Source organism: Coregonus clupeaformis, chromosome 35 (genome assembly GCF_020615455.1).
Source record: "Coregonus clupeaformis isolate EN_2021a chromosome 35, ASM2061545v1, whole genome shotgun sequence".
NCBI classification, from domain to species: domain Eukaryota; kingdom Metazoa; phylum Chordata; class Actinopteri; order Salmoniformes; family Salmonidae; genus Coregonus; species Coregonus clupeaformis.
This window is the reverse complement of record NC_059226.1, coordinates 23,312,934-23,340,011: the sequence shown is the minus strand read 5'-3', so window position 1 is coordinate 23,340,011 and position 27,078 is coordinate 23,312,934. Positions and strand designations below refer to the sequence as shown.

The window sequence follows — 27,078 nt, the reverse complement described above, 5'->3', positions numbered from 1 at the left end:
GTCCTTTGACAGCTCTTTGGTCTTGGCCATAGTGGAGTTTGGAGTGTGACTGTTTGAGGTTGTGGACAGGTGTCTTTTATACTGATAACAAGTTCAAACAGGTGCCATTAATACAGGTAACGAGTGGAGGACAGAGGAGCCTCTTAAAAAAAGAAGTTACAGGTCTGTGAGAGCCAGAAATCTTGCTTGTTTGTAGGTGACCAAATACTTATTTTCCACCATAATTTGCAAATAAATTCATAAAAAATCCTACAATGTTGTTTTCTGGAATTTCTTTTCTCAATTTGTCTGTCATAGTTGACGTGTACCTATGATGAAAATTACAGGCCTCTCTCATCTTTTTAAGTGGGAGAACTTGCACAATTGGTGGCTGACTAAATACTTTTTTTTTTTTTACTGTAAGAGTTGTCTTTTAGGGGGCACGATGAGAGGGAAAGTTCCGCTAACAAGGGCAACTACAAAGAGCTTGCAGAGGTAATTGCACATTACGATGCTTTACTTGTTGAGCATATGGAAGTTTCTACTGTCTTCTTCGGGATGTCGAAATCAATTTAGAATGATTTGATAGCTTCCATTTCATCATCCATTAATGGAGATGTTGACGCATAATTTTTTTCCGCATGGCAAATGGATGAAACCACAGACATCAGCTGTCGCTAGCGGTTGTCCGTTATCAACAGGTATGTGGATGATCAGGGCTTTATTCAGGAACGTTTCGTGAATCTTGGGCTACTTTGATGTGTCAAGTGGGCGAGATGCACAGTCTGTATTTGACTGGAGATGTCTGAGTTTAACTTCATGGAAAAAAAATTGTTGCCCAAACCTATGATGGCCTATGATCCCCTCCTGTTCCCTGATTAAGAGGTGATGACCACTCCACTCCACTACCAGTATCAACTCTCTCCTGACATGAACTGAAGCCATGTCTGATGTGCCCTCTCATCCACTGACACGTTGAATGTTTCCTCTGCAAGCACTGTGAGTAGCCCATGTCAATTTTCTCTCATTAGTGTATGTAGAGTCAATCACACACACACAAACACAATCCCATTATTGTTACATTTACATCAATGTGATTTTAATCCTTGCTTGGACTAACTTGTTCTTAGCTCCTTTGACTAACTGTGTTGTGTTATTGTTTTGTGTCTTCCCAGTCAAATCCTGTCCTGCCCTCATGGTGAGCCTGTCCTGCACTGAAGCCTCTGAACACCTCAACCCCTGTCCTGCACTGAAGTCAAGCCTCTGAACACCGCAACTCATGCCTCATACCTTCATTCAATCACTGCTGTGATCCCTTCCCAGCACTGTGTAAGTAGTCCTCTCATTCCCATTCCCCATAATGTTTGACCTTAAATGTCTTTATTAAATGTTTTATGTTAAAATAATTTGTCTTTGATGATTTTTTAAAACACTGTCGTCTATACCGTTGGTCTCCCATCCTCCTCAATTTTCCAAGTCACCAGCCTCCACTGCTGAACAGTATACGTAAGAGACAGGCATTGATTAGCTAGCTGTGTCTTCTGTAAGTGAGAAAAAGACAGTGATTGGCGAGCACGGCCTTCTCTTTGTGGGGTAGAGGTTCTGGTTGGGTGAACCCTCTCTGTTCAAATCTGTTAAGGTGTAAAGTTGCCTCTACTCTTTCATTCAAAATGTGTGTGTGTGTGTGTGTGAATTATCAGCTATAGAGGTCATCAGGGGCAGAGGGGGAGAGATAAGTGTTATAAGCCAAGCCCCCCCTCTCTCTCCCCCTCTCTCTCTTGGTCTCTCTTTCTCTCTCTATCTCCCTCTCTCAATCCCCCCCCCCTCTCTCTGTCTCTCTGTTTCTCTGTCACACACTCAGACATCTCGCCTTCCTGAGCTCTCTCAGAGACCCGTATGAGTGTGTCAGTCGGAGAGCAGACTCAAGCGGTTATTGCCTGTGTTTTTATCAGCCCAGCTGGTATCTGCAGTGCTGTGTAACTGCAGAGTGGTGCTCGTCACTGCATCGTAATATCCCCCTGCAACCCTCTCTCTGCCTCTCTAACTGCTCTCTGAAGCCTAACCAGACCAGACCTGGGTTCAAATACTATTCAAAATAATTTGAAATACTTTATCTGTGCTCGATTGAGCTTGCCTGGCTAAATGGACCAATAGAACCATCCCAGAACTGCAAACCCTGCCCATCATGGCACTCCAGGCAGGCTAGAGCAAACGCTCAAAGTATTTGAAGGATTTTGAATATAATTTGAACCCAGGGGTGCAGTCCCACAGCTCTGCAGTCTACCCACGGTGAGCGAGAGGGGGTTGGTACTGTACTGTTTTAGTGGCTGACGGGTTAGAGGGTAAAAGTGATGGACTGATCATTCGTTCCCCAGAGGCTGCGATCAGTGTCACGGATCATCAGTCAAATGTCACATTACCTCCTGAGTGTTGCTGTTGGCGATCAATACGATATGTACAATTACAGCAGAATTCATCCAGAAGAGCGTGTGTGTGTGTCTGAGCGTTTGTCTGTGTGTGTGTGTGTGTGTGTGTGTGTGTGTGTGTGTGTGTGTGTGTGTGTGTGTGTGTTTGTAGGTGGATTGTGTTAAATGGCTGTGCGGTTGGTAATTACAGAGGTGTAACCTGTAGAACCTTAACTGTGTGATAATCACCAACGAGTGGCAAATTAAATGTCACCATGACTGTCAACCGCAGCAGGAACACTCTGTACCTCATTGCCCTGTACACATTAGGGGTGAACATTCTCTGAGTCGCTATTCCCCCCAGGGGTGTGTGCTTAGCCCCCTCCTGAACTCCCTGTTCACCCATGGCTGTGTGGCCACGCACGACTGCAACACCATCATCAAGTTTGCTGACGACACAATGGTGGTCAGCCTGATCACCAACGTCCAACAGGGAGGAGGTCAGAGACCTGGCAGTGTGGTGCCAGGACAACAACCTCTCCCTCAACGTCAGCAAGACCAAGAAGCTGATCGTGGACTTCAGGAAACAGGGGCGGGTGCACACCTATAGCCATATCAAGGGGGCCGCAGTGGAGAGGGTCAAGAGCTTCCAGTTCCTCGGAGTCCACATCACTGAGGACTTATCATGGTCTTCTCACACCAGCACAATCGTGAAGAAGGCTCAGCAGTGTGTTTTCTCCCTCAGGAGGCTGAAACTATTTGGCATGGTCCCTCAGATCCTCAGGAACTTTTACAGCTGCTCCATCGAGAGCATCCTGACTGGTTGTATCACCATCTGGTATGGCAACTGCACTGCCCTCAACCAGAAGGCCCTACAGAGGATGGTGCGGACGGTCCAGCACATCACTGGGGGTGATCTCCCAGCCATCCAGGACAAACATGCCAGGCGTCGTCTAAGAAAGGCCTGAAAGATTGCTCTAGGATGCCCACAGGCCTCACAAGACTCGTCTGAAGGTCCCCCGGTACCAGTTGAAAAATGAATGGAAGTATATATGTGACTCGTTTCAGGAAACTAGGCATATGTCGAACGTCACTACTTCACAGGAGAGGCATTTGAATGTAAACATGTATTTTTTTATCAAAATGTTTTTTGTGTGTCAGAAATGCCTTCTGGAACATGTGAACTTTCATGTGCCTTAATAATAAACTTGTATGCCATCTGTAAACACGAATACAATTATTAAATTACGAGCCTAGTTGGTTTAGCCACGGAAAACAGGAACCTTCCCGCTAGCCATGACTGGCTGAGATAAAGGATGGGCTGGACATGCCGAGAGATGAGTTCGGATTGGTCTGCCATGTAGCAGGCTTCTGTCTATAACATGAGCTGCTCAGTATGTGTAGGTAATCCTTTCTAACACAGCTTTTTTGAAAGATATCACGAAGCACTGCAAAAGTGTTGCTAATGCTCTCCACTTTCTGGAGGACGATCGTGCCATGCTGACTCTCTCTGACTCTGAAAATGAATCAGACGATGAGGAAATCCCTGATTTAGGTAAAATCATTTTCAGTGAACCAGACATTGTAGAGTCTTCTGAAATGGCGATCAACAGTGTTGTCACGGAAGAAGTTGACCGAGTTTTGAAATCAATGGAATGTCCGGTGGAAGCAGAGTATGATAGCTAAGGAGATGGAGAAAATTCTGGCATTTGATTGGAAATATGCAGAGGGAGTCGAAAAGAGAACACAAAGAAGGATGTTGTATAAAACACCTGTCTCCGGATTACATCTTCAAACTAAGGGCAACCATGGCATCAGTGACAAAGAGGGAGAAGCGTTCATCCATGTATACGGGTAAGAGATTCTAGCTAGTTACATTTTCAGATATTATACGTTTCTTATTTTGTCAGAAGGTTGTTTTCATTGCAAGTTAAAGCGTACTGTTAGCTAGCTAGCTAATGTTAGCTGGCTGGCTCGCTAGCTAATGTTACATGTATGATCTGTGTAGTAATGTTATGTGTATCTCAGAAAGCCATTTGCATTGCTAGTCATAGCCTAATGTTAGCTAGCTAGCTACCATTGAACCTAGTTGGTTAGCTTTAGCTACCTGTAGATTCATGCATGGTAATAATGTTACGAGTTGGGATTATGGTTAATTGTTTAGTGTTGGGTTCTATTTTTCTCATAATTGGATCTGTATGTGATGAATAACTTAGAAGGAATGCATTAATGATAAGCATAGGTTTGTACTATACTGATATAAATTGTTTCACATAACAGGCTGTGATTCATGTAAGGAACGTTAGGGGGTAGGACAGATAAGACTTGTATTTCTTACAGATACGAACACTCTCTCTTTGTTGTCTGTGAAACCGTCCTTGAACGTAGGTACATAGAGTACAGATTGGAAGGGTGTCTTTTGGGTGCTGACTCTACAGGTTATTATGATAGCAACTTATGCCTGGGAACGGTGGAGCGCCAAGGGGTGGAGCGCCAAGGGGTTGGGACCAACCCGTGCGCCAACGGATTGGCTGAGTAAAGTCTAAACCACACTCAGTCCTTTACTCTGATTGGCCAACAGAAGAGGTGGGAACTCTCTGTCAGAGTATTTGAGAAAGAACCTGTAAACAATGGTTTAGTTCTCTGAGTGCCCTGCGTGGTATTTCAGCGGACCCGTATATACGAACCTTCATACTTATCATACATACATTTTGCATATAATAAATTAAGCTTGGATTGAAGATCTCTTGATTCTTATTCCAATACCAGATTTGAATTACGCAATTTCTAACATTAGCTAGCTAGCTAGCTACATGTCTAAACAAAAAACTCCACTATACAAGTAACCATTTCACAGTACCATTTACACCTTCTGTATCCTGTGCATATGACAAATAAACATTGATTTTATTTGATATAGTATGTGTTTACCAGAGACGGTAATATGAAGAACAACATGACCTGCACCAAAGTCAAATTAGGATATAACGTTAGGCAAAGAAGAAAGTGTCCAAGTTCTAAAATTCTCCGGTAGAATGCCTTGCTTTCATTTCGTCACACTCACAACCATAAGCTAGTTTCTGTAATTAGCTCGCCATTAACTTGTAAATAATGATCAAATTAGCTAAAGTTAAGACGTTGTCGGGTATATGATATGGTCATTATTTGAACTGGCTAGCTAGCTAACAAGCTAGAAATGAACCAAGACATGGTTTAGAAAGTTGCTTTTAGTTGCCTGGTTTGCTACATTGACATATACTAAATTCATTTTTAAACAGATGGGTTTATTTGTGTTAAAATACACCAGTTATGCTATTTTGGACCACCAGAATGCTGATGTCATGCAGCCTGTTGTTTTTGTGTTTATACTTTTTCATAATGACAACAGAATGTTCATGATGTCACTGCGACAACTGTCTACAGACATGTAGATAGACGTAGTATAAACCAGCCTTTAGTCTTGAAATCTTTGGTTGTTTAGTACACTACCGTACACACTCTGTTTAGCACATGACCTCACATGTGAATCTTTAAAGAGATGGGTGGGGCTAAGGCTTAAGGGTGTAGACAAAGAAGAGCTCTACAGTAGGTGTACCAAAATATTCAAGGGACATTTTCTCAAAAGTGGGTTTACAAGTGTATCAACTTTCAAAGCAGAATTACTTTCTCATTGTTCCTCAACTGTAGCGTATGATATACCATTTTCTAGCTCTGAGTCTCTACTTTTATCCAATGTAAAAAAAAAAAAACATTTCAAATTGTGCTACATAAGACCGAATCGAGCCAGTCGGTCACATATGGAGACTGTTTAGGGACATAAATAAGGGGTTAAATACATGTAAAAAAAAATACATATATCCCTCAGATATAGGATAGACACTTCAGAACAAACATCCTTTATTTTTTTTGGGGGGGGGACTATCTGTGCAATGTAGTGAATCTCTTATTCAATGCGTTTGTATGGGTTAATAGCAGTAAGGCCAAATAAAATGTTTAATCAAATTATTTTTTCATATAATTTTTTTATACTTCAAGGGGTCTTAAAATTAAAAAACAAATAGCAAAATTATCCTTGGTATGACCTTAAAACAATTCCAGTATGGCTTAGTAGTTAATTCATTAATTCAAGTTACTGCACTGTTGGGTAGAGCATGCAATAACTTTTCACAATTTCCCCACCGTGGGGAAAAACACAGGGGAGTTCTCATAGATCGCCAGCAAAAAAGCCTCCATTTACAGTTGAAGTCGGAAGTTTACATACACCTTAGCCAAATACATTTAAACTCAGTTTTTCACAATTCCTGACAATTCATCCTAGTAAAAATTCCTTGTCTCAGGTCAGTTAGGATCACCACTTTATTTTAAGAATGTGAAATGTCAGAATAATAGTAGAGATAATTATTTATTTCAGCTGAGTGGTGACAGTGGGTGAATGTCACCCAATTCCCTACATAGTGCATTACGTTTTACCAGAACTTTATGGGCCCTGGTCAAAAGTAGTGCACTGTATTGACGCCTTGATAAGTTCCTTTCCTGAGGATGGCTTACCCTTCTCAGTTTTGGGGGATTTCAACCTCCCTACGTCTACATTTGACTCATTTCTCTCTGCCTCCTTCTTTCCACTCCTCTCCTCTTTTGACCTCACCCTCTCACCGTCCCCCCCTACTCACAAGGCAGGCAATACGCTTGACTTCATCTTTACTAGATGTTGCTCTTCTACTAATCTCATTGCAACTCCCCTCCATGTCTCCGACCACTACTTTGTATCCTTTTCTCTCTCGCTCTCCTCCAACACTACTCACTCTGCCCCTACACAGATGGTAACGTGCCGCCGCAACCTTCGCTCTCTCTCCCACTACTCTCTCCTCTTCCATCCTATCATCTCTTCCCTCTGCTCAATCCTTCTCCCTCCAATCTCCTGATTCTGCCTCCTCAACCCTCCTCTCCTCCCTTTCTGCATCCTTTGACTCCCTGTGTCCCCTATCCTCCCGGCCGGCTCGGTCCTCCCCTCCAGCTCCGTGGCTTGATGACTCATTGCGAGCTCACAGAACAGAGCTCCGGGCAGCTGAGCAGAAATGGAAGAAAACTATACTCCCTGCCGACCTGGCATCTTTTCACTCCCTCCTCTCTACATTTTCTTCATCTGTTTCTGCTGCTAAGGCCACTTTCTACCACTCTAAATTCCAAGCATCTGCCTCTAACCCTAGGAAGCTCTTTGCCACATTCTCCTCACTGCTGAATCCTCCCCCCTCCTCCCTCTCTGTGGATGACTTCGTCAACCACTTTGAAAAAGAAGGTTGACGACATCCGATCCTCGTTTGTTAAGTCTAATGACACTGCTGGTCCTGCTCACACTGCCCTACCCTATGCTTTGACTTCTTTCTCCCCTCTCTCTCCAGATAAAATCTTGCGACTAGTGACTGCAGGCCGCCCAACAACCTGCCCGCTTGACCCCATCCCCTCCTCTCTTCTCCAGACCATCTCCGGTGACCTTCTCCCTTACCTCACCTCGCTGATCAACTCATCCTTGACCGCTGGCTATGTCCCTTCCGTCTTCAAGAGAGCGAGAGTTGCACCCCTTCTCAAAAAACCAACACTCGATCCCACTGATGTCAACAACTACAGACCAGTATCCCTTCTTTTTTTTCTTTCCAAAACTATTGAGCGTGCCGTCTTTAGCCAACTCTCTTGCTATCTCTCTCAGAATGACCTTCTTGATCCAAACCAGTCAGGTTTCAGGACTGGTCATTCAACTGAGACTGCTCTTCTCTGTGTCACGGAGGCTCTCCGCACTGCTAAAGCTAACTCTCTCTCCTCTGCTCTTGTCCTTCTAGACCTGTCTGCTGCCTTTGATACTGTGAACCATCAGATCCTCCTCTCCACCCTCTCCGAGCTGGGCATCTCCGGCGCGGCTCACTCCTGGATTGCGTCCTACCTGACCGGTCGCTCCTACCAAGTGGCGTGGCGAGAAGCTGTCTCCGCACCACGTGCTCTCACCACTGGTGTCCCCCAGGGCTCAGTTCTAGGCCCTCTCCTTTTCTCCCTATACACCAAGTCACTTGGCTCTGTCATATCCTCACATGGCCTCTCCTATCATTGCTACGCTGACGATACACAACTAATCTTCTCCTTTCCCCCTTCTGATAACCAGGTGGTGAATCGCATCTCTGCATGTCTGGCAGACATATCAGTATGGATGACGGATCACCACCTCAAGCTGAACCCTGGCAAGACGGAGCTGCTCTTCCTCCCGGGGAAGGACTGCCCGTTCCATGATCTCGCCATCACGGTTGACAACTCCGTTGTGTCCTCCTCCCAGAGTGCGAAGAGCCTTGGCGTGACTCTGGACAACACCCTGTCGTTCTCCGCTAACATCAAGGCGGTGACCTGATCCTGCAGGTTCATGCTCTACAACATTCGGAGAGTACGACCCTGCCTTACACAGGAAGCGGCACAGGTCCTAATCCAGGCACTTGTCATCTCCCGTCTGGATTACTGCAACTCGCTGTTGGCTGGGCTCCCTGCCTGTGCCATTAAACCCCTACAACTCATCCAGAATGCCGCAGCCCGTCTGGTGTTCAACCTTCCCAAGTTCTCTCACGTCACCCCCCTCCTCCGCACACTCCACTGGCTTCCAGTTGAAGCTCGCATCCGTTACAAGACCATGGTGCTTGCCTATGGAGCAGTGAGGGGAATTGCACCTCCGTACCTTCAGGCTCTGATCAGTCCCTACACCCAAACGAGGGCATTGCGTTCATCCACCTCTGGCCTGCTGGCTCCCCTTCCTCTGCGGAAGCATAGTTCCCGCTCAGCCCAGTCAAAACTGTTCGCTGCTCTGGCACCCCAATGGTGGAACAAGCTCCCTCACGACGCCAGGACAGCGGAGTCACTCACCACCTTCCGGAGACATTTGAAACCCCACCTCTTTAAGGAATACCTGGGATAGGATAAAGTAATCCTTCTACCCCCAAAAAAAAATATATATATATATATATATATATATTGTAAAGTGGTTATCCCACTGGCTATAGGGTGAATGCACCAATTTGTAAGTCGCTCTGGATAAGAGCGTCTGCTAAATGACGTAAATGTGCCCTTGAGCAAGGCACTTAACCCTAATTGCTCCTGTAAGTCGCTCTGGATAAGAGCGTCTGCTAAATGACTTAAATGTAAATGTAAATGTATTGAGAGTAGGGTGTCATTTGGGACACATTCAGTGAGTGTCTTTGACCTCCTTGTTTGAAGTATCATGCGATAGTTGAACCATGAACAATCAGATTCATTTAGGATATGACAACTCTTTGAGGATTCTGGTATGTACTTTGTGATATTGTGATATTAATTGGGTGTTACAACACCTTGAAAACATCTTGATTTGCACAATACGCAGATAAGTGCCAAGAACAGACTGAATTTGTGCACTTTATGATACAACCATGAACCTTGGTACACTTATTCTATTCATCATTAGGAACATTATAAAATAAAAAATAAGGATCAGGATTTGACTTTACACATGTATCACAATATATTAGTGAAAATTAATACAACTTCTACTGTGTTCTTTTGTATAAAGTGTGAACGTGTGAAGAAAATTGACAGAGACGAACAAGACCAAACAGACATCTTTGATTATTAGAGGATATCTTTATCTTATTCTCAGTAATAAAATATCAGAGGGGAATAAACCTTCTCAACATGCCTTCTCACAGGAAATCACCAAATACATACATTACATTCATTTAAATTCATTAGTTAAAGCTGCAATATGTAACTTTTTGGGTGACCCGACCAAATTCACATAGAAATCTAAGTTATAGATCTGTCATTGTCATTGAACGCAAGTCTGAGAAGCTGTAGATCTGTTTTATATGCACTATTTCTATGCTTCCCGTTCTTAAGATTCATTTTTGCTTGTTTCACCTTCGGTTCTGTACACCAGCTTCAAACAGCTAAAAATACAATATTTTTTGGTTATGGAAAGTATATTTCACAGCGGTTTAGATGGGACAATGACTCTCTACATAATGACTGCTTGTTTTGTCACATAAACTGACATTAGGCGAACTATTCAAATTTTTGTGAACAGGAAATGGCAGAGTGATTTCCGCATATTGCACCTTCAATACATTACATTCAATCAATACACTTCTTATGAAGCGCTGCCATGGAGAAATGGTAGCCTGGTCTCAGATCTGTTTATGCTGTCTTGACAACTCCTATGGTCATTGGTTTGAGTTGGCAATACAGCACCAACAGATCTGGTAACAGGCTACGAGATCAGCTGATTTTAAAAAGAGCCTGACATGTAGAAAACACACAATGGAAAAGCTATCAGTAGACAGCCATACTGTAAGCAGAGTGAAATACATTCTCAGATATGCAACTTTAGTAATACTGTTCTGTATATGCACTTGTCATCAACATCAAGGAGTATAAATAAGCTATTTAATAATTTAGAGTACAGAGATATTTTGCTTTATTTACTATACAGATTTTTTGTCTTAACTGACTTGATATTTTATGCACTTTTGAATGCTCTTGCACTTGGACAGATGCGTACTCACGTGGATGCACACAAAGACTTACGCACGCATACAAACACACATGCAAACGCACACACACAAACATACCCACATACCCTGAGAGAGAGAATTAAAGAGTAGAGGAAAATAAAATATTATATTCTTTCATGATATTTTTGTACAGTGGGGGGAAAAAAGTATTTAGTCAGCCACCAATTGTGCAAGTTCTCCCACTTAAAAAGATGAGAGAGGCCTGTAATTTTCATCATAGGTACACGTCAACTATGACAGACAAATTGAGAAAAGAAATTCCAGAAAACAACATTGTAGGATTTTTTATGAATTTATTTGCAAATTATGGTGGAAAATAAGTATTTGGTCACCTACAAACAAGCAAGATTTCTGGCTCTCACAGACCTGTAACTTCTTCTTTAAGAGGCTCCTCTGTCCTCCACTCGTTACCTGTATTAATGGCACCTGTTTGAACTTGTTATCAGTATAAAAGACACCTGTCCACAACCTCAAACAGTCACACTCCAAACTCCACTATGGCCAAGACCAAAGAGCTGTCAAAGGACACCAGAAACAAAATTGTAGACCTGCACCAGGCTGGGAAGACTGAATCTGCAATAGGTAAGCAGCTTGGTTTGAAGAAATCAACTGTGGGAGCAATTATTAGGAAATGGAAGACATACAAGACCACTGATAATCTCCCTCGATCTGGGGCTCCACGCAAGATCTCACCCTGTGGGGTCAAAATGATCACAAGAACGGTGAGCAAAAATCCCAGAACCACACGGGGGGACCTAGTGAATGACCTGCAGAGAGCTGGGACCAAAGTAACAAAGCCTACCATCAGTAACACACTACGCCGTCAGGGACTCAAATCCTGCAGTGCCAGACGTGTCCCCCTGCTTAAGCCAGTACATGTCCAGGCCCGTCTGAAGTTTGCTAGAGTCCATTTGGATGATCCAGAAGAGGATTGGGAGAATGTCATATGGTCAGATGAAACCAAAATTGAACTTTTTGGTAAAAACTCAACTCATCGTGTTTGGAGGACAAAGAATGCTGAGTTGCATCCAAAGAACACCATACCTACTGTGAAGCATGGGGGTGGAAACATCATGCTTTGGGGCTGTTTTTCTGCAAAGGGACCAGGACGACTGATCCGTGTAAAGGAAAGAATGAATGGGTCCATGTATCGTGAGATTCTGAGTGAAAACCTCCTTCCATCAGCAAGGGCATTGAAGATGAAACGTGGCTGGGTCTTTCAGCATGACAATGATCCCAAACACACCGCCCGGGCAACGAAGGAGTGGCTTCGTAAGAAGCATTTCAAGGTCCTCGAGTGGCCTAGCCAGTCTCCAGATCTCAACCCCATATAAAATCTTGAGTTGAAAGTCTGTGTTGCCCAGCGACAGCCCCAAAACATCACTGCTCTAGAGGAGATCTGCATGGAGGAATGGGCCAAAATACCAGCAACAGTGTGTGAAAACCTTGTGAAGACTTACAGAAAACGTTTGACCTGTGTCATTGCCAACAAAGGGTATATATATTGAGAAACTTTTGTTATTGACCAAATACTTATTTTCCACCATAATTAGCAAATAAATTCATTAAAAATCCTACAATGTGATTTTCTGGATTTATTTCCTCATTTTGTCTGTCATAGTTGACGTGTACCTATGATGAAAATTACAGGCCTCTCTCATCTTTTTAAGTGGGAGAACTTGCACAATTGGTGGCTGACTAAATACTTTTTTCCCCCACTGTATTTGCCCTTTTTTTATACACAGGTTTACAGTATCTGTGTGAGAAAAGCATGAAGCCTCCAGAGATGAGTTTCCTATTATGGTTAGCCGGTTATGAGTTATTGGTGTCACCAACAGTGGGCATACCACAGCAACTACCACTCCCTCCCACCTGCTTCAGAGTCTCTCACTTGGCAAATGGAAAGGACACCTGGGTCGTATTCATTGGGGCATTTTAAAACAAAGTCAAAGTAGTCTCAACCTGTTTCAGTCTGTTTTCTTCCATTTGAAATTAATAAGATCCTGCATATGACTCGTATCCTGAATCTGTTTTCCAACCACAGCTCAGACAAGGACTGCACCCCTCTGGGTGTTTTCAGTAGTAGCTTACTAATTCAAAAATCAAATTACTGTAATCAGTCTAATTAACGTTGGTGGGAACATTTGACGAGGGTTATAAATTAATGTCACACTAACAATGTTGGGATGCTTTCAATAAAGAAAATCCATTATTGCTTAGATATACTCCCATTGCATTTTCTGGGATAGTTATGAAGTCCTGTTTGACATTTTATTACTGATTGTCACTTGACATTCAGTGACATAAGCTGTCAGGATATCTTATATAATTTGTTATGTCATGTTTATGACAATATGACAATGTTATGACACGGTAACTGGTCAAATAAAATGGTACTGCACTGTCTGTTGTGGTATTGATGCATATTGCTCATCATGACCAATGGACAACCAAAAAATAGCATTAACATGACCAATGGACAACCACAAAACAACATTAACATGACCAATGGACAACCACAAATCAACATTACCATGACCAATGGACAACCACCAAAAAACAACATTAACATGACCAATGGACAACCAAAAAACAACGTTAACATGACTAACCAAAAAAACAACATTAACATGGACAACCACCAAAAAACAACATTAATATGACCAATGAAAAACCAACATTTTTGTTTATTAATTAACATGACCAATGGACAACCACAAAAAAATAAACATTAATTAACATGACCAATAGACAACCAAAAAAAAAAACATTAACAACTTCAGATGGGATACGTTGCCCCCAGAGACACAGCATTACAGTGATGAACTGAGAGGTGATTGGCCAGGGTTCAAGTCAAGGCAGAGCGCATGCTGGGTCATTATTGACTATTGACAGTGTCTCAGCTGAGGTCACCTATCTTCATTGTATAGCTCTAATAACCTACCTCCCTTCCATACTCTGAAGGTTCCTTACTGGGGAGTAGTTATTTTTAATGAATGTGTGTGTGTGTGTGTGTGTGTGTGTGTGTGTGTGTGTGTGTGTGTGTGTGTGTGTGTGTGTGTGTGTGTGTGTGTGTGTGTGTGTGTGTGTGTGTGTGTGTGTGTGTGTGTGTGTGTGTGTGTGTGTGTGTGTGTGTGTGTGTGTGTGTGTGTGTGTGTGTGTGTGTGTGTGTGTGTGTGTGTGTGTGTGTGTGCGTGTGTCTGTGTGTGTGTGTGTGTAATTGTAAAGATAATTGCTAAAGCCTGTAATAAGAGTGATGTTGACAGGTTAACAGGTTAGTAAACAACCTGTTTTTGATGGTTGTTTAGATGGGGGTGTGAAGCTCTGGCCCTCTATGGGGGTTAGTGTGCCCAGAAAGCTCTCACAGTCTCACGTCAGAATTAGATGTTCATCCATGTTTCTCAAACGTCAAATTTTGAAGTGTTTATTGTTCCAAGGTTAAGTCTAGGCATTAACTTAAGGATTCTTAAGGTTAGGCATTAATTCCGAATGGTTAAGGTAAGGTTTAAGGTTTGGGATAGGCTTATTTTTTAAAATCAAAAACAACTTTCTATCCCTGGATTCGAACATGCAACCTTTGGAACCGGAGGCAGATGCTTGAAGGTAACAGAGCTCATTGTTGCCCCTAGTGGCCGGTTTCCATGTCATCTCCCGACATCCTCAGACATGGATGAATGTCAAATACTGACTTGTATCACGGGTGACCTGCCTGAGTGTGCCGCCGCCCAGAGGCCAGTGGACAACTTTGAGAGGGTAACAGCCTACAATGAGATATCAAATATGAGAGATGGAGCTATATTTCTACCATTCATCAGATATAGAATGCATTTAATACACGATTTATGAAGCCAGGTCATGCTGATTCCCTCAAGGGAGATGTTATGTGTATTTTGCCCTCTGGCTTAGTTTCACCCAATGTGGATAGATGAATACACGTTTTGCCTGAGGACTAAGGTCCACAAAGTGTTTGTGCATTGATCTGTGTGTGTGTGTGTGCGCGTGTGCGCGTGTGTGGATGTTCAGTGGACAAAAAAAGAACAGAGATGTGTTTTATACAACAAGCTCTCACAGTCTTACTGCAGAATCCAACGATTATCCATAAACATCAGATTTAGAAAGTTACGTTTATGCATTAATTCCAAATGGTTAAGTTTAGGGTTAAGGTTGGGATAGGGTTAAAACAAAAATAACTCCACTGTTAAGTTTAGGCATTAATTCTGAATGGTTAAGGTAATTGTTAAGGTTTGGGATAAGCTTAAAACCTAGCAGTTGGATTAAACACGCGACTCCCGGAGCTCGAGTTTATGGCCATCCGCCATCCCCATCCACAATGCCCTAGCAAAACCCAAGCCTACATGATGGTAATAGCGCTCACCATTGCCCCTAGCGGATGGTTTTGAAGTCTTCTACCGACTTCCTGCTTACCTGGACAGACATCGAATTATGCAGTGAATCGTGAGCAACCTGGCTGGTTTTATAGGTTGTTGTTTCTGGGCAGGACAGAACACAGTTGAATGAGTTATCATGGCTTCATAGATTCATAGTTCCTCAGTCATCTGGTTTCTCACCCTCGTGCCAGGCAGACAGAGGAGGGTAGAAGAGAGAATAGGAGAATACAGCCTTGAGTGTGACAGCGAGAATAAACTGGCTTTTTACTGTTCTAATTACATTGTTAACCCGTTTATAATACCAATAAGGCACCTCAGGGCTTTGTGGTATATGGCCAATATACCATGGCTAAGGGGCTAAGGGCTGTGTCCAGGCACTCCACGTTGCGTCATGCGTAAGAACAGCCCTTTAGCCGTGATATATTGGCCATATACCACACCTCCTCTGGCGTTATTGATTAATTAACTCTCTCGTTTACTCTCTATCTCTCTCTTTCTAGCTGCCTGTCTTTCTCTCCCTCTCTTTCTCTCTCACATACATACAGACAGACAGACAGAGAGAGAGAGAGAGAGAGAGGGAGAGAGAGAGAGAGAGAGAGAGATGCACACACGCATGCACACACACACACACACACACACACAGACACAAACACACACACACACACAAACTTTATCTAGTCAGTAATATAAAGTTAAGGGGCTTTGGAGCTACACAAGTACATTAATTCTGATATGACTAAGACAGTCATCAAAGACAACCAACACTTCATTGAAGACTCTTTAAATGGTAGAAATGTCCTCCTTCTAAGATTTTGGAATCCATGGCTACAAGATTACCGATCCTATGGAACTACTACGACAAAGTATTGTAATTTTTTTGCATCTACAACTGTCTCCTTCAATCCTGGTCCTGGAGACATACAAAGTGTGCAGGTTTTTATTTTAACCCAGCACTAACACACCACTCAAATTGCTTGATGATCAGTTGATTCGCAGAATCAAGTGTGTTAGTACTGGGCTAGAACAAAAATCGGCACACCATGTGTGTCTTCAAGATCGGTATTAAGGAACACTGATCTAACAGTAACAGTCAAGTCTACCATAATCCTTCACCATGACAACAACAAGCAGCTCCTACTTATCCTTAACAACACCTGTGAGACTGCTCCTGACTGGATGGTTATCTTTCCCAATCCCTTCCATCTCTGATGAATTCACTCACTGAGAACATCTTAACATCCACAGATCAGTTTTTTAATAAAAATACCCTTGTAATATCTAACGCACCTCTGAGACCCACTATATATTAACAGGAAATGTCAGCTGTGTTTCAAAATGCGTCAGGGTACAGGGTAGTGATTGCGAACCAAATCAGCTAAGGCCACCACTAAGGACAAGGACGTCTGATACTTGAGAGTCAATGCCTAGGATGCCTCTTCAAAGATGAGGGGTTTCTCTCGCTGAGAGTCTCTGTGATGAACTCTTTGACTGGAGAGGGCTCCCCTTGGATGATGGCCATCTGTTCAGATTCAGAGCCTCCCTTATCCTCCCACCGTCCCTCCCCCATCACCTCCTCCCCATCCGTCGACAGCAGTACAACAGAGACGGTACTAAAAACATCCCAATGTCAAAGTGAGGTTGATATGTCACAGAGGAATTCTTCAGTTGTCACTCTCTATTCCCATTTACAAATGGCTGGCTATAAAACCCGGTAATAAGCAGCCGCCATGATGCTCGTTTATCAGGCCCTGATCAAAGTCAAAGCGCATCGTCAGACACTGTCTGAGCAGTAATACAGTCAAAGAGACAGGCAGTTATCCAAGCTGAATGATCAGTCTGTTAGATTGCTTTTCCGCATGAACGAGTGGAGAGATGGTTCTCAACACTGTCGCTGGGTTGTGAGTTCTGTTCTGCTGTTGGAGCTCAGCAACATTCCTACTTGATTTCTTGACTTTTCTTCTTCTTCTTGTTCTCGAACATTCATTCTCTCACTTTAGATAGATAGATTGTTGCGTATCCATAAACCAACCACATACCTTTCTGTCTCCTCTTCTCAGACACTCCTCTAACTCTTCTCTCCTCCACCTCTCCTCTCCTCCACCTCTCCTCTCCTCCACCTCTCGTCACCTCTCCTCTAACTCTCATTTCCTCTCCTCCACCTCTCCAGTCCTCCACTCTAAATGTCTGTTGACATTTGAAAAGCTCAAAGAGTCCCAGAACCGGGTCGTCATCAAGGCCGGTCATCAGGGAAACCCTCCACCCTTCCCCCCTCACGAGGAGATGCAGATGGGCTTGCCGTTCTTATCGTACTGGTAGACCAGCATCTTGATGCAGTGGGAGTTGGCTGGGGAGATCCAGGGGCTACTGGTGATAGAGAAGTTGTGGCCAGCATAGAATGGCGGCGGCTGCTTCCGGCATCGGAACAGCGTCCGGAGAACCGTGGCCGCCATGGTCCGGAAACGCTTGCTGATGAAACAGTAGAGAAAGAAGTTGACCCCGGTGTTGAGGAGAGCTAGCATGTTCGCCACATCGGTTAGGAGGTGCAGGAGGCGGGCAGGACCTGGGGACGCCGGCGGTGCCGTGTACAGGTGGTAGAGGATCATGACGGTGCGTGGTGCCCAGAGGACGGCGAACACGGAGGTGATGGCGAGCAGGATGGCGGTGGTCTTGCCCGTGGAGTAGCCGCGCAGGCGGAAGCAGCTGCGACGGCGCTGGAGCTTCCTGACGATCATGGCATTGAGGGAGAAGAAGACGGAGCAGGGGAGGAGATAGACGGTCGCGCAGTGCACCCAGACTAGCACATGCTGCGCAGCACTACTACTACTCCCCCCTCCTCCACTTCCTGTACCACCTCCAGGTAAACCATGCCACAGCTCAGGCCACCAGTAGTAAGGCGCCGCAGACACCAAACACCCCATATAGACTCCCATGATGACCCGCCGTGTGCGGGCCGGGTAGGAAACGCTATGATACTTCAACGGGTGACAGACTGCAATGTAACGGTCAACGGTCAAGGGGACCGTGATCCAGATCGAGGTGTGGATGGAGGAGAACTCCAGGACCTGGACCGCCTTGTTGAGGGAGGGGGGGAGGGGCACGCCCAAAATGAAGTCCTCCAAAATGAAGTCGACGAAGACGATGAGCAGGAGGACCAGGATGTCAGCGGCGGCGAGCGCCAGGAGGTAGTTATAGGAGGACTTCTGACGCCGTAACACCAGCTGGGAGAGGATGATGACTGTGAGTATGTTGGCTGGATGAGGGGGAAGGTTATGACGCAAGGGAACAGGTTGGGGAGATGAGGGAGGGAGGGGGGGAAGTGGGAGGGGTGAGGGGATGAAGGTGACACAAGGGAATAGGTTGGGGAGATGAGGGAGGGAGGGGGAGGAAGTGGGCGGGGTGAGGGGATGAAGGTGACACAAGGGAATAGGTTGAGGAGATGAGGGAGGGAGGAAGTGGGATGGGTGAGGTGATGAAGGTAGCACAAGGGAATAGGTTGGGGAGATGAGGGAGGGAGGGAGGGGGAGGAAGTGGGAGGGGTGAGGTGATGAAGGTGACACAAGGGAATAGGTTGGGGAGATGAGGGAGGGAGGAAGTGGGAGGGGTGAGGTGATGAAGGTAGCACAAGGGAATAGGTTGGGGAGATGAGGGAGGGAGGGAAGGGGAGGAAGTGGGAGGGGTGAGGTGATGAAGGAACGGATGTGAGGGGGGAGAGTATGAACCAAGGGTCAGATATATGGGGAGATGAATGGAGACAGAGAGAGAAAGGAGAGGAAAGTGATTGGGAAATTACATAAGAGGAAAAGCATGGAAGTGGAGAAGAAAGCATGATGAGAGGTTGAGATTGAAAGTGGTGGGAAAACAGGTTATGACAAAGGAAAATGAAAGAGAGAGGAAGGAAGAGAGTTAGTTTTACTTGGGAGGCCATTGACAAGGAGAAACACTCATTCAGCCAATCATAAACAACACACACTCTACCTACATAGAACACACCCACACACACCCACACGTGTACATGCACATACACGCACACACATACACACACACACACACACTTTTTGCACCTGTCTACACAAAGTTTAATTTTCACTTCCTTCTACTGGCATAAAGAGAACCAAATAACAACCCTTTACATAACCCTAACAAGTGTTGTGTTCGAGACCACTTAAAGCGAGATCGATTCAAGACCAAGACTGGAGCAAATTGAGTCAGAGTCCGAGCGAGACCGAGTCAAGACCGAGACCGGGAGGAAAATAAGGGGTCCGCGACCGAGTCAAGACTGAGACCAGAAAAATGTGAGTCCAATTCAAGGCTATGATTGTAATTTTGACAAATCACAACCATAATAAGAGTTCAAAATGTCCAGTATTTCTGTGTTCATTTTTCAGAACAACATATGGATTATTTAGACATTCAGAATAGTGAAAAAAACTAAAATGGTCTAAGTCCACAACAATGTTTGAACCACATCAATCTGATTGTGTGGACCTGTCAGGGCTTGGCTCCCCAGTGGGTGGGCCTCTGCCAACCATGCCGATCCATGTCTACACCCCTGATGCAAACAGCACATTATGAAAATTGCGCATCACAAATAGCCTACTGACCAACACTTTTTCAATATCTGGTTTGCATAACCATTGTTGCCTTAGTTCCCATTTACTGGTAGATATCATACATTCAAACGTCTTTCCTACCCTACTGGCTACTGGCTACTGATGTCATTCTTCTCTGAGCTGCTCCATGCCAAAACCAGTCGAGAGCTGCACACTCTTGTTGCCTGCAGATGATATTCCACAGAAACTAGGCTATGTGTGCAGCACGCATGTGAATATATTTCACATGCTTTGCAATTGTGTAGACTACTTTGTGCATGATTTCTCCATTGTACTACATAATTGATCAGTCGTATCAGTAGGGATTTAGAAGCTTATACCTGCATATAGCCTCCACTACACCACTGGCCCTTTGTGTTTTACAAAAAAGTGCGATCTCCTACATGAGTGCGCTGGTATTACAGTTGCTGTCCTTTCAGAATCACAAACCTGTCACACACTGAAGGCCTATAGGTTCGCCACTGCGCAAACATGTCTATAATAGATATAAAGGCTGTTAAGATATTCATGTTTCAAGAAAATACTGTATATATTTGGCCTGGCGAAGAGGTTTTATGACTGAATGGAAGCTGATAATTATGAGTTTTTTACTCTGCTGGTCTCGGCTGGTCTCTGGAAGAAATTACGAGTCCTCACTCTCCGAGACCGAGTCAAGACCGAGTACAAATGTTTCAGACACCAAGACAAGACCAAGACACTCAATATGTGGTCTCGAGACCGGACTCGGGTACTACAACACTGACCCTAACCCCTTTCTAAAGACTAATAATTTGCTCAGTAGAATATTTCCTGTAACAATATTTCCCTCCCCCTCTCCTATCCTGTCTCCTCTCTCTCTCTCTCTCTCTCTCTCTCGCTCTCTCTCTCTCTCTCTCTCTCTCTCTCTCTCTCTCTCTCTCTCTGTCATCTCCTCCCCCCTTCCCTCCCTCCTCCCTTCAACCTCATCCCTCTCTCCCTCCCTCAATCCATCTCTCCGCCCATCCTTCCCTCCTCCCCTCTACCTGCTGAGTTGCACGGTGGCACTTGCCTCTGCCTCGGGTCCATTAGTTAGCTCGATTAAATAATAATATACGGCGCCACAACAAAACCAGGGAACAATGACAGCGCACCGTCATGGCCTTGCTGAGTCGTTGAGGCTCCGGCTGGCCCAGATAAACAGTCCAAGGACACCATCCTCTCTGTCTCTCTCAATCTCTCTCTCTCTCTCTCTCTCTCTATCTCTCTCTCTCTCTCTCTCTCTCTCTCTCTCTCTCTCTCTCTCTCTCTCTCTCTCTCTCTCTCTCTCTCTCTCTCTCTCTCTCTCTCTCTCTCTCTACCCCACTGCCTTTTCCTCCCCCTCTTGATTCTTCCTCCTCTCCTCATGCCTTCACTTTTTTTTTTATCTTCCTTGCTTCTTCCTCCATCTTTTATCTCCCTTTTCACTCCTCCTTCCCTCCCCATTCGCCTCTTTCTCCTCTCTCTACCTCCCTCTCTCACATTCCTTCTTTCCTCTCTCCTTCCATCCCTCCCTCCTGGCCTTGCTGGAGCATGGGGAATGACTCAGGGGACATAGAGGGACCACCACAGTTTTCTATCATTTCCTCCCAGTCTCCCTCTTAAGGGTCGTGCTGGGCCATGGTGAATTGCTCATGAGCAAGATGTGGGGGATAATCACAGTTTTCTATAACTTCGGCCCCCTCCCTCTCTACCTCTCTCCCTCCATCCATCCATCCCTCCCCTCTTCCAGAAGGGGGACGTGGTGGTGACAATCACAGTACCACTGCCAGTAGTAGGAGAAACGTGTACACAAAGGGGTCTATGTGATTTAGCCTGCTGTTACCCAGGCAAAACCAACTGTGTGTATGTGTATGTCCATGTGTGTGATTGCTTGTGTGTCAACAAGTTCAATGGTCATGCATGTATACATGTGTAAGTACATGTGTTGTGTGCATGTGTGGGTGTGGGGAAACTGCAATGTACCTCATGATGGTGAGTATAAAAGTGTACACTTTTAGGAGAAAAGTGGAGATTTGGGAAGTAGCCTTAGTCGTAAAGAAAACATGTGCAAGCACAGCTGTCAAGATCTGTGCTTTTGTAACCAAGCGAAATCTGTTGATTAAATCACGTTTCCCTTTAGAGCCAAAATGGCTGATTCCTATGATGTGAGTTGAAGGCAACCAGGTGACATTCATCCCTCTTTGTTCTCTTGCTGTAGATAAAGCTGCTGTGTCTGTCTATGACATTTCTGACAATGATTTGCATTGTTATGTCACAGAGACATCAATGCACTTAGCACCTGTCACAGGGAATCCAGCTAGATGAAAGGGGTCTGTGGTGCCACCATCGCCTCCTCTCTCTCTGTCTCTCTTTCTTCCTCCTCCCCCCACCTCTCTCTCTCTCTCTCTCTCTATCTCTCTCTCTCTCTCTCTCTCTCTCTCTCTCTCTCCGCTCTCTCTCTCTCAATTCAATTCAATTTCAATTTAAGGGCTTTATTGGCATGGGAAACGTGTGTTAACATTGCCAAAGCAAGTGAAGTAGATAGTAAACAAAAGTGAAATAAACAATAAATATTAACAGTAAACATTACACTCAGAAGTTTCAAAAGAATAAAGACATTTCAAATGTCATATTATGTATATATACAGTGTTGTAACAATGTGCAAATAGTTAAAGTACAAATGGGAAAATAAATAAACATAAATATGGGTTGTATTTACAATGGTGTTTGTTCTTCACTGGTTGCCCTTTTCTTGTGGCAACAGGTCACAAATCTTGCAGCTGTGATGGCACACTGTGGTTTTTCACCCAGTAGATAAGGGAGTTTATCAAAATTGGGTTTGTTTTCGAATTCTTTGTGGATCGCTGTAATCTGAGGGAAATATGTGTCTCTAATATGGTCATACATTTGGCAGGAGGTTAGGAAGTGCAGCTCAGTTTCCACCTCATTTTGTGGGCAGTGTGCACATAGCCTGTCTTCTCTTGAGAGCCAGGTCTGCCTACGGCGGCCTTTCTCAATAGCAAGGCTATGCTCACTGAGTCTGTACATAGTCAAAGCTTTCCTTAAGTTTGGGTCAGTCACAGTGGTCAGGTATTCTGCCACTGTGCACTCTCTGTTTAGGACCAAATAGCATTCTAGTTTGCTCTGTTTTTTTGTTTGTTCTTTCCAATGTGTCAAGTAATTCTCTTTTTGTTTTCTCATGATTTGGTTGGGTCTAGTTGTGTTGTTGTTGTTGTTTTCCTGGGGCTGTGTGGGGTCTGTTTGTGTTTGTGAACAGAGCCCCAGGACAAGCTTACTTAGTGGACTCTTCTCCAAGTTCATCTCTCTGTAGGTGATGGCTTTGTTATGGAAGGTTTGGGAATCGCTTCCTTTTAAGTGGTTATAGAATTTAACGTCTCTTTTCTGGATTTTGATAATTAGCGGGTATTGGCCTAATACTGCTCTGCATGCATTATTTGATGTTTTACATTGTACACGGAGGATGTTTTTGCAGAATTCTGCATGCAGAGTCTCAATTTGGTGTTTGTCCCATTTTGTGAATTCTTGGTTGGTGAGCGGACCCCAGACCCCAATGGGTTCTATAACTGATTCAAGTATTTTTAGCCAGATCCTAATTGGTATGTCACATTTTATGTTCCTTTTGATGGCATAGAAGGCCCTTCTTGCCTTGTCTCTCAGATCGTTCACAGCTTTGTGGAAGTTACCTGTGGCGCTGATGTTTAGGCCGAGGTATGTATTGTTTTTTGTGTGCTCTAGGGCAACGGTGTCTAGATGGAATTTGTATTTGTGGTCCTGGCAACTGGACCTTTTTTGGAACACCATCATTTTTGTCTTACTGAGATTTACTGTCAGGGCCCAGGTCTGACAGAATCTGTGCAGAAGATCTAGGTGCTGCTGTAGGCCCTCCTTGGTTGGTGACAGAAGCACCAGATCGTCAGCAAACAGAAGACATTTGACTTCAGATTCTAGTAGGGTGAGGCCGGGTGCTGCAGACTGTTCTCTCTCTCTCTCTCCTCTCTCTCTCCCCCTCTTTCTTTCTCCCAGTCTGTCTGGTAATAGATGTGGGATTAGATTAAAGATGGCAGCTCAGAGTCTGGTCCATCACACTTCACACCTCTCTGCTATCAGCTGATTACTAATGACAAAGCAGGCTCCAGATAATGACTAAAGATGTCCTTGTCAGACGCAGGCGGAGATGCCCAGGCTCACGGGCGTGCGGGCACACTTACGCGCACACTCACACACACACAACAATAGTAGGCTTGATTACCAACTATGACGAGACAGCCTACAGGGAAGACGTGAGGGCTCTGGGAGTGTGGTGCCAGGAAAATAACCTCTCACTCAACGTCAACAAAACAAAGGAGATGATCATGCACTTCAGGAAACAGCAGAGGGTGCACCCCAGTGGAGAAGGTGGAAAGCTTCAAGTTCCTTGGCGTACACATCACTGACAAACTGAAATGGACCACCCACACAGACAGTGTGGTGAATAAGGCGCAACAGAGCCTCTTCAACCTCAGGAGGCTAAATACATTTGGCTTGGCACCTACAACCCTCACAAACTTTTACAGATTCACAATTGAGAGCATCCTGTCGGGCTGTATCACCGCCTGGTACGGCAACTGCACCGCCCGCAATCGCAAGGCTCTCCAGAGGGTGGTGCGGTCTGCCCAACGCATTACCGGGGACAGGTAATGGTGGATCAAAGCTGGGAAAGAGAAACTGAAAAACAGCTTCTATCTCAAGGCCATCAGACTGTTAAACAGCCATCACTAGCACATTAGAGGCTGCTGCCTATAGACATAGACTAGAAATCACTGGCCACTTTAAGAAATGGAACACTAGCCACTTTAATAATGTTTACATATCTTGAATTACTCATCTCATCTGTATATACTGTATTCTATACTATTCTACTGTATCTTAATCGATGCCGCTCTGACATCGCTCATCCATATATGTATATATTCTTAATTAATTCCTTACTTAGATTTGTGTGTATTGGGTATATGTTGTGAAATTGTTAGATATTACTTGTTAGATATTGTAGGCGGCAGGTAGCTTAGTGGTTAAGAGCATTGTGCCAGTAACCGAAAGGTCGCTGGTTCAAATCCCAGAGCCAACTAGGTGAAAAATCTGTCGATGTGCCCTTGAGCAAGGCACTTAACCCTATTTGCTCCTGTAAGTCGCTCTGGATAAGAGCGTCTGCTAAATGACCTATTATTATTATTATATTACTGCACTGTCGGAGCTAGAAGCACAAGCATTTCGCTTCACCCGCAATAACATCTGCTAAACACATGTATGTGACCAATAAAATTTGATTTGATTTGACACACACACAAACAGTTTGCTTTGCAGCATTTCAGGTTTTCTCTCCTCTCTCAGTGTAACGGGATAATCCAGTAGACGATCCCATCCTGTGTGCTGCTGGTCACTCACCACTGAGCCTCCCGGACACTCAGCTAGCAGCTCAATTGGTTTGTTATTGAACTTTACTTGATTGTGCTATTGATTGTTGTTCGTCCCTTTCCACTTACAGAGTGAAAAGTTAACTTTGTGAGTGTCTCTCGCTCTACTATTACATTTACATTTACGTAATTTAGCAGACACTCTTATCCAGAGCGACTTACAAATTGGTGCATTCACCTTATAGCCAGTGGGATAACCACTTTACAATATGTTTTTTTTGTGTTTTTTTTCTTTGGGGTGGGGTAAGGGGGGGTAGAAGGATTACTTTATCCTATCCCAGGTATTCCTTAAAGAGGTGGGGTTTCAAGTATCTCCGGAAGGTGGTGAGTGACTCCGCTGTCCTGGCGTCGTGAGGGAGCTTGTTCCACCATAGGGGTGCCAGAGCAGCGAACAGTTTTGACTGGGCTGAGCGGGAACTGTGCTTCCGCAGAGGTAGGGGGGCCAGCAGGCCAGAGGTGGATGAACGCAATGCCCTCGTTTGGGTGTAGGGACTGATCAGAGCCTGAAGGTACGGAGGTGCTGTTCCCTTCACAGCTCCGTAGGCAAGCACCATGGTCTTGTAGCAGATCCGAGCTTCAACTGGAAGCCAGTGGAGTGTGCGGAGGAGCGGGGTGACGTGAGAGAACTTGGGAAGGTTGAACACCAGACGGGCTGCGGCATTCTAGATGAGTTGTAGGGGTTTAATGGCACAGGCAGGGAGCCCAGCCAACAGCGAGTTGCAGTAATCCAGACGGGAGATGACAAGTGCCTGGATTAGGACCTGTGCTGCTTCTGTGTAAAGCAGGGTCGTACTCTCCGAATGTTGTAGAGCATGAACCTACAGGATCGGGTCACCGCCTTAATGTTAGCGGAGAACGACAGGGTGTTGTCCAGGGTCACTCCAAGGCTCTTCACACTCTGGAAGGAGGACACAATGGAGTTGTCAACCGTGATGGCGAGATCATGGAACGGGCAGTCCTTCCCCGGGAGGAAGAGCAGCTCCATCTTGCCGAGGTTCAGCTTGAGGTGGTGATCCATCATCCACACTGATATGTCTGCCAGACATGCAGAGATGCGATTCGCCACCTGGTTATCAGAAGGGGGAAAGGAGAAGATTAGTTGTGTGTCGTCTGCGTAGCAATGATAGGAGAGGCCATGTGAGGATATGACAGAGCCAAGTGACTTGGTGTATAGCGAGAACAAGAGAGGGCCTAGAACTGAGCCCTGGGGGACACCAGTGGTGAGAGCACGTGGTGCGGAGACAGATTCTCGCCATGCCACTTGGTAGGAGCGACCAGTCAGGTAGGACGCAATCCAAGAGTGAGCCGCGCCGGAGATGCCCAGCTCGGAGAGGGTGGAGAGGAAAATCTGATGGTTCACAGTATCAAAGGCAGCAGACAGGTCTAGAAGGACAAGAGCAGAGGAGAGAGAGTTAGCTTTAGCAGTGCGGAGAGCCTCCGTGACACAGAGAAGAGCAGTCTCAGTTGAATGACCAGTCTTGAAACCTGACTGGTTTGGATCATGAAGGTCATTCTGTGAGAGATAGCAAGAGAGTTGGCTAAAGATGGCACGCTCAAGAGTTTTGGAGAGAAAAGAAAGAAGGGATACTAGTCTGTAGTTGTTGACATCAGAGGGATCGAGTGTTGGTTTTTTGAGAAGGGGTGCAACTCTCGCTCTCTTGAAGACGGA

At 44.8% G+C, this 27,078-nt stretch overlaps 1 protein-coding gene across 2 annotated transcripts in view; it reads right to left on the bottom strand.

Moving 5' to 3' along the window:
* Window positions 1–17,478: 17,478 nt before the first annotated feature.
* LOC121551554 (probable G-protein coupled receptor 139) overlaps window positions 17,479–27,078 on the bottom strand; it is a 34,934-nt gene continuing 25,334 nt past the window's right edge. Inside the window, exons 2-3 of one of the 2 annotated variants that reach the window (XM_045210947.1) lie at window positions 18,212–18,598; window positions 17,479–18,178 (exon numbers count right to left, since the gene is read on the bottom strand). In XM_045210947.1, coding sequence (XP_045066882.1) covers window positions 17,619–18,178; window positions 18,212–18,598 — 947 coding nt within the window. In that variant the 3' untranslated portion in view covers window positions 17,479–17,618. Of the gene's footprint in view, window positions 18,599–27,078 lie in introns of both variants that reach the window. The other variant, XM_041864257.1, reaches the window with a different exon arrangement.